The sequence below is a fragment of the Myotis brandtii genome, unplaced genomic scaffold (assembly GCF_000412655.1).
Source record: "Myotis brandtii unplaced genomic scaffold, ASM41265v1 scaffold577, whole genome shotgun sequence".
Lineage (NCBI taxonomy): Eukaryota > Metazoa > Chordata > Mammalia > Chiroptera > Vespertilionidae > Myotis > Myotis brandtii.
The window spans coordinates 1,445,894-1,457,802 of NW_005370161.1; the positions used below are offsets into that span (position 1 = coordinate 1,445,894).

At 55.4% G+C, this 11,909-nt stretch overlaps 1 protein-coding gene across 1 annotated transcript in view; it reads right to left on the bottom strand.

Annotated features, from left to right (window-relative positions):
• Positions 1 to 11,909, bottom strand: part of COL18A1 (collagen, type XVIII, alpha 1) — a gene marked incomplete at its 5' end in the record, with an annotated part of 54,690 nt that overhangs the window by 41,329 nt on the left and 1,452 nt on the right. The window contains one exon of the mRNA XM_005878933.1: positions 2,551 to 3,095. Within this exon, the coding sequence (XP_005878995.1) occupies positions 2,551 to 3,095 (545 nt within the window). The remainder of the gene's footprint in view (positions 1 to 2,550; positions 3,096 to 11,909) is intronic.

Here is an 11,909-nt window from a genome sequence, read left to right on the forward strand (position 1 = left end):
CGATCCCCAGTAGGGGGTGTGCAGGAGGCAGCCAAACAATGATTCTCTCTCATCATTGATGTTTCTATCTCTCTCTGCTGCTCCCTTCTTCTCTGAAACCAATAAAAATATATATATATTTTTTAAAAAGGCAAAAGACAAACTGGGAAGTAATATCTGCAGCACACAAAGCAAAGGGTAGGTTTCTTTCATATGTAAAGAGTTTGTAAAAACCAACAGGAAATGGCGTGAACCCATCAAAACAGAAATGCAAAGAACATAAGCAGGCCAGTCACAAGAGAAGAAATACAAATAGCCAATAAACACATGAAAATAAAATCGAAGTCTGTCTTCACTCACAGCAAGAAACGCCAATTAAAACCCCCAGATGCAGCTTGCTGATGCATCCAACTGGCAGTCACGTTTTTGCACAAATGACGTGTGGCCCTGGCCAGGCCTGGGGGGAAGCCTGTGGTCTCCTCCCTGCAGGAGGGGTGTGGCCGCCCTGAGCACCCTGAGCCCTGGGCAGCCCCATGGTCAGTTCTCTGTTAAACCCGCAAAGACGGATGGAACAATGGCATACTTTCCCGTCTAGAAATGCCCGGGCGGTCACACAGCAGACTGCCAGCGAGCACGGCCCCTCCCTGGATGAGACGTCTCTCTGTGACGCCTTCCAGTTAATCATGTTTGAGGATCAAAATGAAAACACAAAGAGGCCCAGTTTGGTATCAAAGTCCTGCTGGCCCCCAGACCCCACGGGTGAAAGTTTCTGCCAAAGGGGAAAGGCCAGCTCTCAGAAGCCGAATCACCAGGACTTAGAACAACTTTCATCAAGCAGCTTTTGTCTGGGTAATAATTAACTTTCTGTCCCCTGAAGCACGTCGCCCGTCAGCCTACACAGGGACCCCTGTGCGGGGCGGGCCAGCTGCAGACCGGCTGTAACGTTAGCATTGAGTCAGCTCGAACCGAGGGTGCCCACGCCGTGTTTCCAGGAGGCCGGGGTCCAGCTAAAGGTTCCACGTGTAGGGGCCGAGGGCCCAGGACAAAGAACCCACCCAAGTTCTGGGGTTGGCCTCCCCCCAGATGAAGGCCAGGGTCCGGCCCAGGGAGTGGGGACCTCCTGGGGACACAGTGGAAACAGCACTGCTGGGGAAGTCCTGCCCACACCACTCTGAGTGGCCGCTGAGCAATTTGGTAAAATAATAACAACAGCACAATTGATGCTGGCACCGGGCATGAAGCCCTGGCCCGGCCCAGCGGGTGTGCAATGAACCAATCAAAATAGAAATGCAAAGAACCTAAGCCAGTCACAAAAGAAGAAATACAAATAGCCAATAGACACGTGAAAAAAAATCAAAGTCTGTCTTCACTCACAGCAAGAAACGCCAATTAAAACCCCCAGATGCAGCTTGCTGATGCATCCAACTGGCAGTCACGTTTTTGCACAAATGACGTGTGGCCCTGGCCAGGCCTGGGGGGAAGCCTGTGGTCTCCTCCCTGCAGGAGGGGTGTGGCCGCCCTGAGCACCCTGAGCCCTGGGCAGCCCCATGGTCAGTTCTCTGTTAAACCCGCAAAGACGGATGGAACAATGGCATACTTTCCCGTCTAGAAATGCCCGGGCGGTCACACAGCAGACTGCCAGCGAGCACGGCCCCTCCCTGGATGAGACGTCTCTCTGTGACGCCTTCCAGTTAATCATGTTTGAGGATCAAAATGAAAACACAAAGAGGCCCAGTTTGGTATCAAAGTCCTGCTGGCCCCCAGACCCCACGGGTGAAAGTTTCTGCCAAAGGGGAAAGGCCAGCTCTCAGAAGCCGAATCACCAGGACTTAGAACAACTTTCATCAAGCAGCTTTTGTCTGGGTAATAATTAACTTTCTGTCCCCTGAAGCACGTCGCCCGTCAGCCTACACAGGGACCCCTGTGCGGGGCGGGCCAGCTGCAGACCGGCTGTAATGTTAGCATTGAGTCAGCTCGAACCGAGGGTGCCCACGCCGTGTTTCCAGGAGGCCGGGGTCCAGCTAAAGGTTCCACGTGTAGGGGCCGAGGGCCCAGGACAAAGAACCCACCCAAGTTCTGGGGTTGGCCTCCCCCCAGATGAAGGCCAGGGTCCGGCCCAGGGAGTGGGGACCTCCTGGGGACACAGTGGAGACAGCACTGCTGGGGAAGTCCTGCCCACACCGCTCTGAGTGGCCGCTGAGCAATTTGGTAAAATAATAACAACAGCACAATTGATGCTGGCACCGGGCATGAAGCCCTGGCCCGGCCCAGCGGGTGTGCAGTGTTCATGGGGTACAGCTTATCCCCAGAAGGGCCCAGGCCTGCTTCCACCCTCTGCTGTTGCCATCTTAAAATTCTTAATTATGGACCACAGGGCCCTTCGCTTGCCTCGTGCAGATGGTGGCAGTTAGAAAGATGGTCCCAAGGGGGCCGCAGAGAGACCCCAAGGGGCCAGAGCACCAGGGAATAAGACACATTGGGGCCAGGCAGACCCTGGGGCCTGAAGCCAGGTAGGGACCGATGGCCACTCCCCCAGGGCTGGTCCAGTCCTCAAGCAGCAGCCACAGTTACCTGGAACTTGTCGGGGTCTGCTTCTCCGGCCTGAGCCACAAAGAAGCCGGAGCCGGGCTCCAGCTCCAGGGCACGTGGGGACCGCGCCAAGGACGCCCCCTGGATCTTCTCGCAGTCCACAAAGAGCGTCACGGTGTCATCGTCCACACTGAGGGCAAAGCGCGTCCACTGGCCGGTGAAGGCGGGCAGGGCAAAGCTGGCCGCCGTGCGTGTCCGGGCCGCGCCCGGCTCGGTGTACAGGAGCTGGATGTACTGTTGGCCGTCACTCACGCCCGACAGCTTCACGCCCACGGAGACCACTGCCTGGGCTGCATCCGTGATGGCGAACAGCACCCCCGCGGCCTCGGTGGCCGGCTGCACGTGGAAGAACAGTGAGAAGTCACGGAAGAACGGGCTGGGGAAGTGGTACCGGGCCACCTGGCCGCTGTTGGCATCTGGACCAAAGACGTAGGCTGGTCCCACGTCGGGGTCGTCAATCTGGGTGACCTGCTGGGGCGGGGGCTCCCCGAGCAGCTGGAGGAGCCCCACCTCTGTGACCACTCTCTCTGTGAAGAGGAAAAAGACACCTTGTGAGGCTGTGTGCAGAGCACAAAGGGGAAACCGAGTCACGCCCCTGGCACCTGCTCTGCTCCTCTGGGCTCTGCTGGCCGGGGAGGTGGACGGATACCCCATCTTATCCAGACACACATTGGGCCAGAACATGTTGGCCATAAACCACTAGACCATCCCCTCAACAAGCTTGCAGGCCGTGGGGTGGGGGGAGGGCGGGCAGGATGCAGCAGGGACCATCCCAAACCAGCATGGCAGGAGGAGGGGCAAGGATCCTGCTGTGAAGGGGTCGGGGGTTCTGAGCCCACCTGCAACCTTGCCCCGCACCCCGTCCTCATCCCATGTCCTCACCCCATCACTCATCCTCCCCACGCTCGGACCCCCCGCGGGGATCCACAGGAGCAGGGCACGGGCAATAGGGAAAAGAAAGCTGTGCACCGGGCTGTCCCCTGCAGCTTCACCCTCATCAGAACCAGCCTGGAAACACTCCTAGAAGAGCAGAACGTGAGAGGGGCTGTGCCTCCTGGAGGACTTGGCTTAGCCAGATCGGTCCTGTGGTTTCCATGTCTGTGCTGACACTCAATACAGCAACTCACACCCAGTCCCCCAGGTTGGCTGGGGCTTGGATGTGACAGCTCGGCTGAGGCTGTTGCATGGGGCTTCTGGGAACCAAGTCAGCACGGACCAAGGGTGCTCACAGTGTTTCCAGGGGGCGGGGGTTCCAGCTGAAGGTTCCAAGTGCAGGGGCTCTCCCCCCTCCTGGTGTGTCCACACTGGGGTGACCTGGAGAGCAGCCTCGTGAGGGGGGACCACTGGCGGGAGGTCTGCTTTCTCAACCCACAGATGCTCAAGCTAGCGTGGTCCCACCGGCCCCACCTGCCTGCTAAACACCCGGGAGGCTCATGCGTCCCTTCCATTCACGCCCCTCAGGAGCCCACAGGCAGAACCGCTCGTGTGTCCTCCTCCTGGGCCATCGGTGTCACAGAGCATGATAAGCTAGTGCAGTCCCACCGGCCCCACCTGCCTTCTAAACACCCAGAGGCTCATGCGTCCCTTCAATTCACGGCCCTCAGGAGCCAACAGGCAGAACCGCTCGCGTGTCCTCCTCCTGGGCCATCGGTGTCACAGAGCATGAGTTCTGACTGACATCCCCCACCACTTGGAGGCCCCTCGGTGGCAGGAGCCCAGGTGGGGACACAGCCAGGGTGCTGGGTTCTCTCCCCTCATTTCTTGCCCATCAGGAGGGACCAGAGGCCCTGCTGTCCATGATGCTGACCCTGGGCCGGAGCCGGGCCTGACCTCTTCTCTGTATCGTTCCAATTTTAGTATATGTGCTGCCGAAGCGAGCACTCTCCCCTCATTTCTTGTCCATCAGGAGGGACCAGAGGCCCTGCTGTCCATGATGCTGGCCCTGGGCCGGAGCAGGGCCTGACCTGACCGTGTGCCTGGACCTACCCAAGCCCTCGCATGCAATACGGAGCATGTGGGGGCCGCTAGTCTCAGGCTCACATGCCCTAGGAGCCAGGAGTGCCGAGCGTGGGGGCAGAGAGCCAGGCTACGTCCCCACGCAGCGTGTGGTCACTGCCGGACACAGGAGGGCAGGCACCAGCTCAAGGAGAGACCAGTGCATGCATGACTTCCCCGCACATCCACTTTGCCTGGCGGAGCCTGACTCTGCGGCCAAAGTTGGCCAAGAGCCCTGACCCAAGGCCTTTCCTCTCAAGACCCCCATCTACAGTCTGGGTGGGGTCCACCTCCAAAGTGTGAGTCACACAGGAGAGAGATGCTTCTGGGAGGCAGCAGTGATGTGTGGGGGTCCCGAGGAAGGCTGCGTGGAGCCACCATGCGTGAGTGTGACAGTGAGTGAGTGTGAGTGTGTGTGTGTGAGTGTGCATCTATGTGACTGCTGTGTGTGACGGGCACCTGGGTCTGGCCCACCAGCAGGGCCAGGCTGACCTGGGTCTTTCTGGGGAGGCACAGGGAAGAAATGCTGACCCCAAATTCCTAAGGCAAGTTGTCTTATAAGAGTCCCTGAGGAAAAAAATAAATAAAAACAGGAGAAAGGGCCACCGCAGGGGGGCATGCACTGTGGGTACCTGCCAGGGTTGGCCCCCAGGGTCAGCGGTGTGGCTCTGCATGGCCCTGACCGCCCGCCATGTGGCAGCGCTGCCAGCCAGCCAGGGCTCCCACTGATCTCACGCTCCCTGAGGGTAAGACCCTCATGCAGACGGGAAGTGGGGCAGGCACAGGGAAGCACGATTTCCTCCACCTGATAAAGAATATCTACAAAAAACCTACAGCTAACATCATACTTAACGGTGAGAAACTTGAACCTCTCCCACTAGGATCAGGTACAAGGCAGGAATGTCCCCTCTCTACTTCTTTTCAACATCATACTGGAAGTCCTAGCTAATGAAATAAGAAAAGGAAATAAAATGCACAAATTGGGAAGAAAGAAATAATACTGTCTGTTTTAGATGATATAATCTATAGATATGTATAGATGATACATATAATCATCTATGTAGAAAATTCAAAAGAATTAACAAACAAACAACCCCCCCCACACACACACACACACACCTCCTGGAGCTAATACGGTAAGTGATCATAGCAAGGTTATGGGATACAGGATTAATATACAAAAGGCAATCTGTTTTCTACATACCAGCAAAGAACAAGTGAAATTTGAAATTAAAAACAGAATACTATTTACAGAATACCAAAATTAAATACTTAGATATAAATCAAACAAAATATGTACAAGATCTACATGAGGAAAACTACAAAACTCTGAAGAAATCACAGAACTAAAGAAATGTAGATATATATATTCCATGCTCATAGATAAAAAGACTCAATATTGTCAAAATGTCAGTTCTTCCCAACTTAATCTATAGATTCAAAGAAATCTCAATCAAAATCCCAGATAGTTATTCAGTGAATATCGACAGATTCTAAAGTATATGGAGAGACAAAGACCCAGAATAGCTAATGCAATTCTGAAGGAGAAAAACAAAGTTTTTCTAAACCTACAGTGATCGAGACTCTGTGGTATTCTTGAAACAACAAAGTGATCAATGGAACGGAATAGAGAACTCGGGAAGAAAGCCACATAAATATACTCAACTGATCTTTGACAAAAGAGCAAAGGCAATAGAATGGAGTAAAGATGATATTTTCAACAATTGGTGCTGAAACTGCTGAACACCAATGTGCAAAAAGTTACATCTAGACACGGACCTCATACCTCTCACAGAAATTAACTCACCGTAGATCACAGACCTAAATGTAACATGCAAAACTATAAAACTGCTAGAAGATAACAGGAAAAACTCTGATGACCTTGGATATGGCAATGACTTTTTAGATATAACACCAAAGGCACACAATCCATGAAAAAACATCATTGATAAGCTAAACTTCATTTAATTTCCTTAAGATTAGAAACTTCTGTTATGCAAAAGGCACATTAAGACAGTAAGAAGACACACCACAGACTGGAGGGAATATTTTCAAAACATGTATCTGATAAAAGGAGGTACATCTAAAATATACAAGAACACTCAAAACTCAACAATAAGAAAACAAACAACCCGATTGAAAAGTGGGCCAAAGATCTTAACAGGCACCTCACCAAAGAAGAGGTAAATATGGCAAATAAACATATGAAAAGATGCTCCACATCACATGCACCAGGGGGGTGCAAATTAAAACAACCACGAGACACGACTTCACACCTATTAGAAGGGCCACAATCAGGAACACTTGACAACCAAGAGCTGGCCAGGGTGTGGAGCAACCGGAACTCACAGTCACTGCTGGTTCCCACCGGGTGCAGCCACTGTGGGAGACAGCTGGGTGGTTTATTATAAAACTAAACATACTCTTACCCTATAATCTAGCAATCACACTCTTTGGTATTTACCCAAAGGACTTGAAAACTTATTTCCACACAAAAACCTGCACACAGATGTGTGCAGAAGCTTTATTCATAACTAGAGGCCTGGTGCATGAAATTCATGCACTTGGTGGGGGGTCCTTCAGCCCCATCTGCACCCTCTTGAAGTCCGGGAGCCCTCGGGGGATGCCTGACTGATGACTTAGCACTTCTGTGGAGGCAGGAGAGGCTCCCGCCACCCCCACTGCACTCACCAGCCATAAGCCCGGCTTCTGGCTGAGTGTGCTCCCCCTGTGGGAGCACACTGACCACCAGGGAGCAGCTCCTGTGTTGAGTGTCTGCCCCCTGGTGGTCAGTGTGCGTCATAGTGACTGGTCGTTCTGCCGTTTGGTCAATTTGCATATTAGCCTTTTATTATATAGGCTTGCCCAAACTTGGAAGCAACCAAGATGTCTTTCAGCAGGTGAATGAGTAAATAAACTGTGGAACATTTAAACAATGGAATATTATTCAGTGACTAGAGGCCTGATGCACAAAATTCGTACAAGGGGCTCAGCCCAGTTCGTCCGGACGGTCGTTCTGCTGTTCAGTATAATTAACATATTAGCTCCTTATTATATAGGATAAAGAGAAATGAACTATAAAGCCATAAACGACATGGAGGAAACGTTAATGCATACTCAGTGAAAAAAGCCAGTCTTTAAAAAAGCTACATCATATATTATTCCAACTCTATGACGTTCTAGAAAAGGCAAAACTGTGGAGACAGTAAAACGTTCAGTGGTTGCCAGGGATGGGGCGAGGGCCGGATGAACAGGTGGAGAAGAGAGGATTTGTTTAGGGCGGGGAAACCACTCTATATAATACTATAATGATGAACACATGCCATTACACTTTTGCCCAAATCCTCGGAACATTCAATATAAAATGGAGGAGGCTGAGTGTGTTGGGGGGCGGGGGGGAATGGGGGCATATAGGAAATCTCTGTACCTTCCCCTCAATTTTGCTATGAACCTGAAACTGCTCTTTAAAAAAAAAAAGTCTTAAAAAAAAAAAACAGGCAAAGGGCAGGAGAAAGTAAGCAAACATTGCAACACGACTCTCAGATAAAACAGAAGTCAAGTTGAAGCCATGAAGTGGGACAAGGGGGTGATACGTTTAGTGCACCGACACGTAATGGGCCCGGTACCACCCACATGCACCCGACCCCCCAATACACACGGCACACGGCGAGGAGGGTGGGAAGCTCTCTCTCAGGATCCGGCCCAGAGGCACCTGCCTGCCCCACTCTCCCGTTAGATGGAGCACGACCTCCCCATTGACACACTCGGAGAGACTCCCCGAACCTCGGAGTGAAGAGCACGCCACGCCTGTCGCTTCATTACCTGCAGCAGCAATTGCACAGGCAAGCGTCTGGGGTGGGTAAAGAACCTCATCTCAGTATCAAAGAGAACACACACCTCAGGGCCATCTGCTGCTCAACACCCGACTGAAAGACTAATAAGTATGATGGGCAACTGGAGCACCCATGTCACTGGGTGGGGGCACCACGGACACGTGACACGATTCTAATGTCCAAATCTGACTTCACATCAACGCCACCCACAAAGGCCTCCGTGAGCGATTTCTGATGATGTAGAATCAGCGGTTCTCAACCTGTGGGTCGCCACCCCTTTGGGGGTCGAACGACCCTTTCACAGGGGTCGCCTAAGACCATCGGAAAACACATATATAATTACATATTGTTTTTGTGATTAATCACTATGCTTTAATTATGTTCAATTTGTAACAATGAAATTGGGGGTCACCACAACATGAGGAACTGTATTAAAGGGTTGCGGCATTAGGAAGGTTGAGAACCACTGATCTAGATGAAGGCCCAAAAGACATCCTCATTCTGGAGCCTGTGACGATGACTCCACGGGGCCAACACAACTTTGCAAACGTGATTGTGGTGATGGCCCTTAAGATGGGGAGGTTGCCCCAATCTAACCGCATACACCCTTAAAAGCAGAGCACCTCTCCCGCTGGGGCAGAGAAGGCTGTGATGAGAGAAGAAGAGACCCTGAGATGGGCCTGGCTGACCTTGCTGGCTTTGAAAATGGACAAGGGGCCATGGGCCACGGGCCACGGGCCACAAATGTGGGCAAGGGCGGGAACAGAATCTCCCTGCAGCCCGAGGAGGAACCGGCCCTGACACCCTCATTCGAGTCCAGGGGGAGGACCTCTGACGTCCGACCCCAGGAGTTAAGGTAACACAACTGCCTGGTTGTAAGCCACTAAGTGTGGGGTCATTTGTCACAGCAGCCCCAGGACACTCCTACACACGCATCTATACCAACACACTGCGGGGACGGAGGACGCCCATCCCTGAAGGGCTTGGGCTGTGTTCAGCCCTCTCTTGTGTAGCTTGGATCCTGATGACAGTGTCCACAGCTAGTTGTGGGATAAAAACCTGGCACAGGAGAGAAGCAGCGAGGGCAAGACGTGGGGAGAGTGGTCCCGGGTGAGGGCAGAGGAGGAAGGCAGTCCCCCCACGAAGCAGGTCTGCAGAACCTGCCCCTTCCAGGAGGGGCTGCCTACAGACACCTGCCCCTCTCACCCCCAGCCCTGTCCCTCTGACCTGAGCTCCCTCCTTGCTAAGGGGCAATCCCCTACTGGCCCTCCTAGTGTGGACACAGTGAGGACCTGGGACCTGCGCCTGCCCTCCCCAGGGTGGGGCCTCACCCACTTTTCTCTGTGGCCTGAGGGACACGTTCACAGATGGCAAGACCCTGAACCTAGTGCTCAACAGTGAGCTGACCGACCGCCTGCTCCAGCTCCAGCACAGGGCTCCCACCGTGGCCTTCTCCCTCCTGACCACCTCCCCACGCCCAACTACTGGCTGGACTGCCCCAGCTCCTCCCCCACGCCGCTCTCTTTGCGGGGCAGAAAGGAGCAGGTACAGGGGAGGCCCTTCCGGAGGGTGGACAGAGCTGGGGCCTCAGGCTGGTGTGCTGGGACCAGGTGACCCACCCACACCCTACTGGCCCAGCACGAGGGGCATGGGGCCAGGTCCGCCAGGGCCTGCAGCCACCTGCAGGGCACCCTCAGGAGGAAGGATGGGAAAGGTGGTGGGCAGCCGAGACCCTATGGGCAGTGCTGGACAGGTCCTGGGAAGGAAGCAGCACCCGGGCTCATGTCTGCCCCTCCCCCACAGAGATGCCCCCTGACACACTCACTCACAGCCCAAGGACCTCACGAGGCCAATGATGGTTGTTGCATCTCAGCACCACACTCATCAGCCCCCCGACCCCCCATCACGGGGTGGGGAGGGGGACATTCACCAATACAGGAGAGTGGCTGGGGCCTTCCTGGTCCCTCCGCTCCCCACCTGGCCTTCCTCCTCCTCCGCCTGCCCCCAGCATGCAGGGGTGGGAAGGCCAGGTGGTGGGTGGTCCTCACTAAAATGCCAGAGGAGGGGGGAATGCCTGGGGACCCTCCCCAGCCGGGCCACACCAGGAGGGTCCCTGCTGAGATGAGCCGAAGCCCACCGCCAGCCCGAGGGGGCGGGAGCGAGCAGTGAGCGCTGACGGCAGATTCCCCCAGGACCCTGCTGGGAACACGGCCTCCCTCACACGCGGGGATCCTGCCAATGGTGCAGATGTCCAGTGAGGAGTCCTCTTTAGGCCACTCAGCTGACCAGGCCAGCTGCGGTCAGAGAGATTCCCCGCTCCCCCCACACACACCCACAGGACACCCGGGCCTTGTCCGAGGCCTAGCAGCTGGCAGAGGAGGAGGAGGAGGTGGAGTGGGGAATGGCCAGGCTCCTCTACATGGAACCAGGGACCCCGGGCAAGCCACTCCCTGTGGGACGGCCCCTGCCACACACACTCGGAGGGGACAAGGTGAGGAGAAGGCCCTGGCCAGCCCAATATTCGGGTGTTCCAGGCTCCACATATGGATGGGGCGCGGGAACGTGCAGCTCACTGTGGCCCCCAACCCTGCACGTACCAGGCCTCCCAGCACAGGCCCTGATGGGCTGTTCCTCTGCCGGACACACTCCGGCCACTCCTGCTGGAGAGCAGGGCCCAGCCCCCGTCGCTGCCGTCCTCCCTCCCGTCCAGCCTCTGGTGTGCCCCTTCCTTGGGGCTGGGCACCACCCATCATTGGCACTTGCTCCTGCCCTGGCTGGGCCTGGCACAGGGTGCCAAGGAGCCACCCACACAACCCTCAGGGGCCCAGTAGGGGGACACCCCCTTGAGATCCAGTGCAGCCACCCCACCCCCATTGCCCAGCTCCAAAGCCCAGTGCCTGCAGGGACGGATGAGTGGGCAAGGCTGCTCCCCACAGAGAGGAAGGGGAGGGGACACGCAGAGCCCACACAGATGGGGCCTCTAAGAGCAACCAGGGTGCAGGCTCTGCTCGGGGGCCGGGCCCCACCGTGGAGCTGGGGGCTGGGAGGGCTGCGGCTGCCCTCCCTCTCCCCACCAGAGGAGCAGAGATGTGCTCTGGAGCGCATGGCCCCAGGCTGGGGTGGCCTCACATGAGTGCCACAGACTCACCGCCTGCTGGCACGGCTTGCCCCTCCCTGTGGCACCCACTCCCAGCCCCCTCCCCCCAATCAGACTGGAGCAGCAGCCAGAAGCAGGAGGGAACCCGGCTTCCCCTGGCACATCATGTGCGTGCCCTCAGCCTCCCTTCCATGACGGGGTGTCTCAGAGCACTCGTGAATGAAAATGCTTGGGCAGGGGCTGCTCCCCATGCACTGCGGTTTCACGCACAGAACCAGACCCCAGCCTCCCCCCAGCCAAGGAGGTGTGGCACTCCTGCCTCCTGAGGGCCCACAAAGGCCAGCACCGGGGGCAAAGGGGCCTATGCCAGGTTCACCCTGGCCAGGCTGCACGAAAGAGCAAAATGGAAAGGGTGG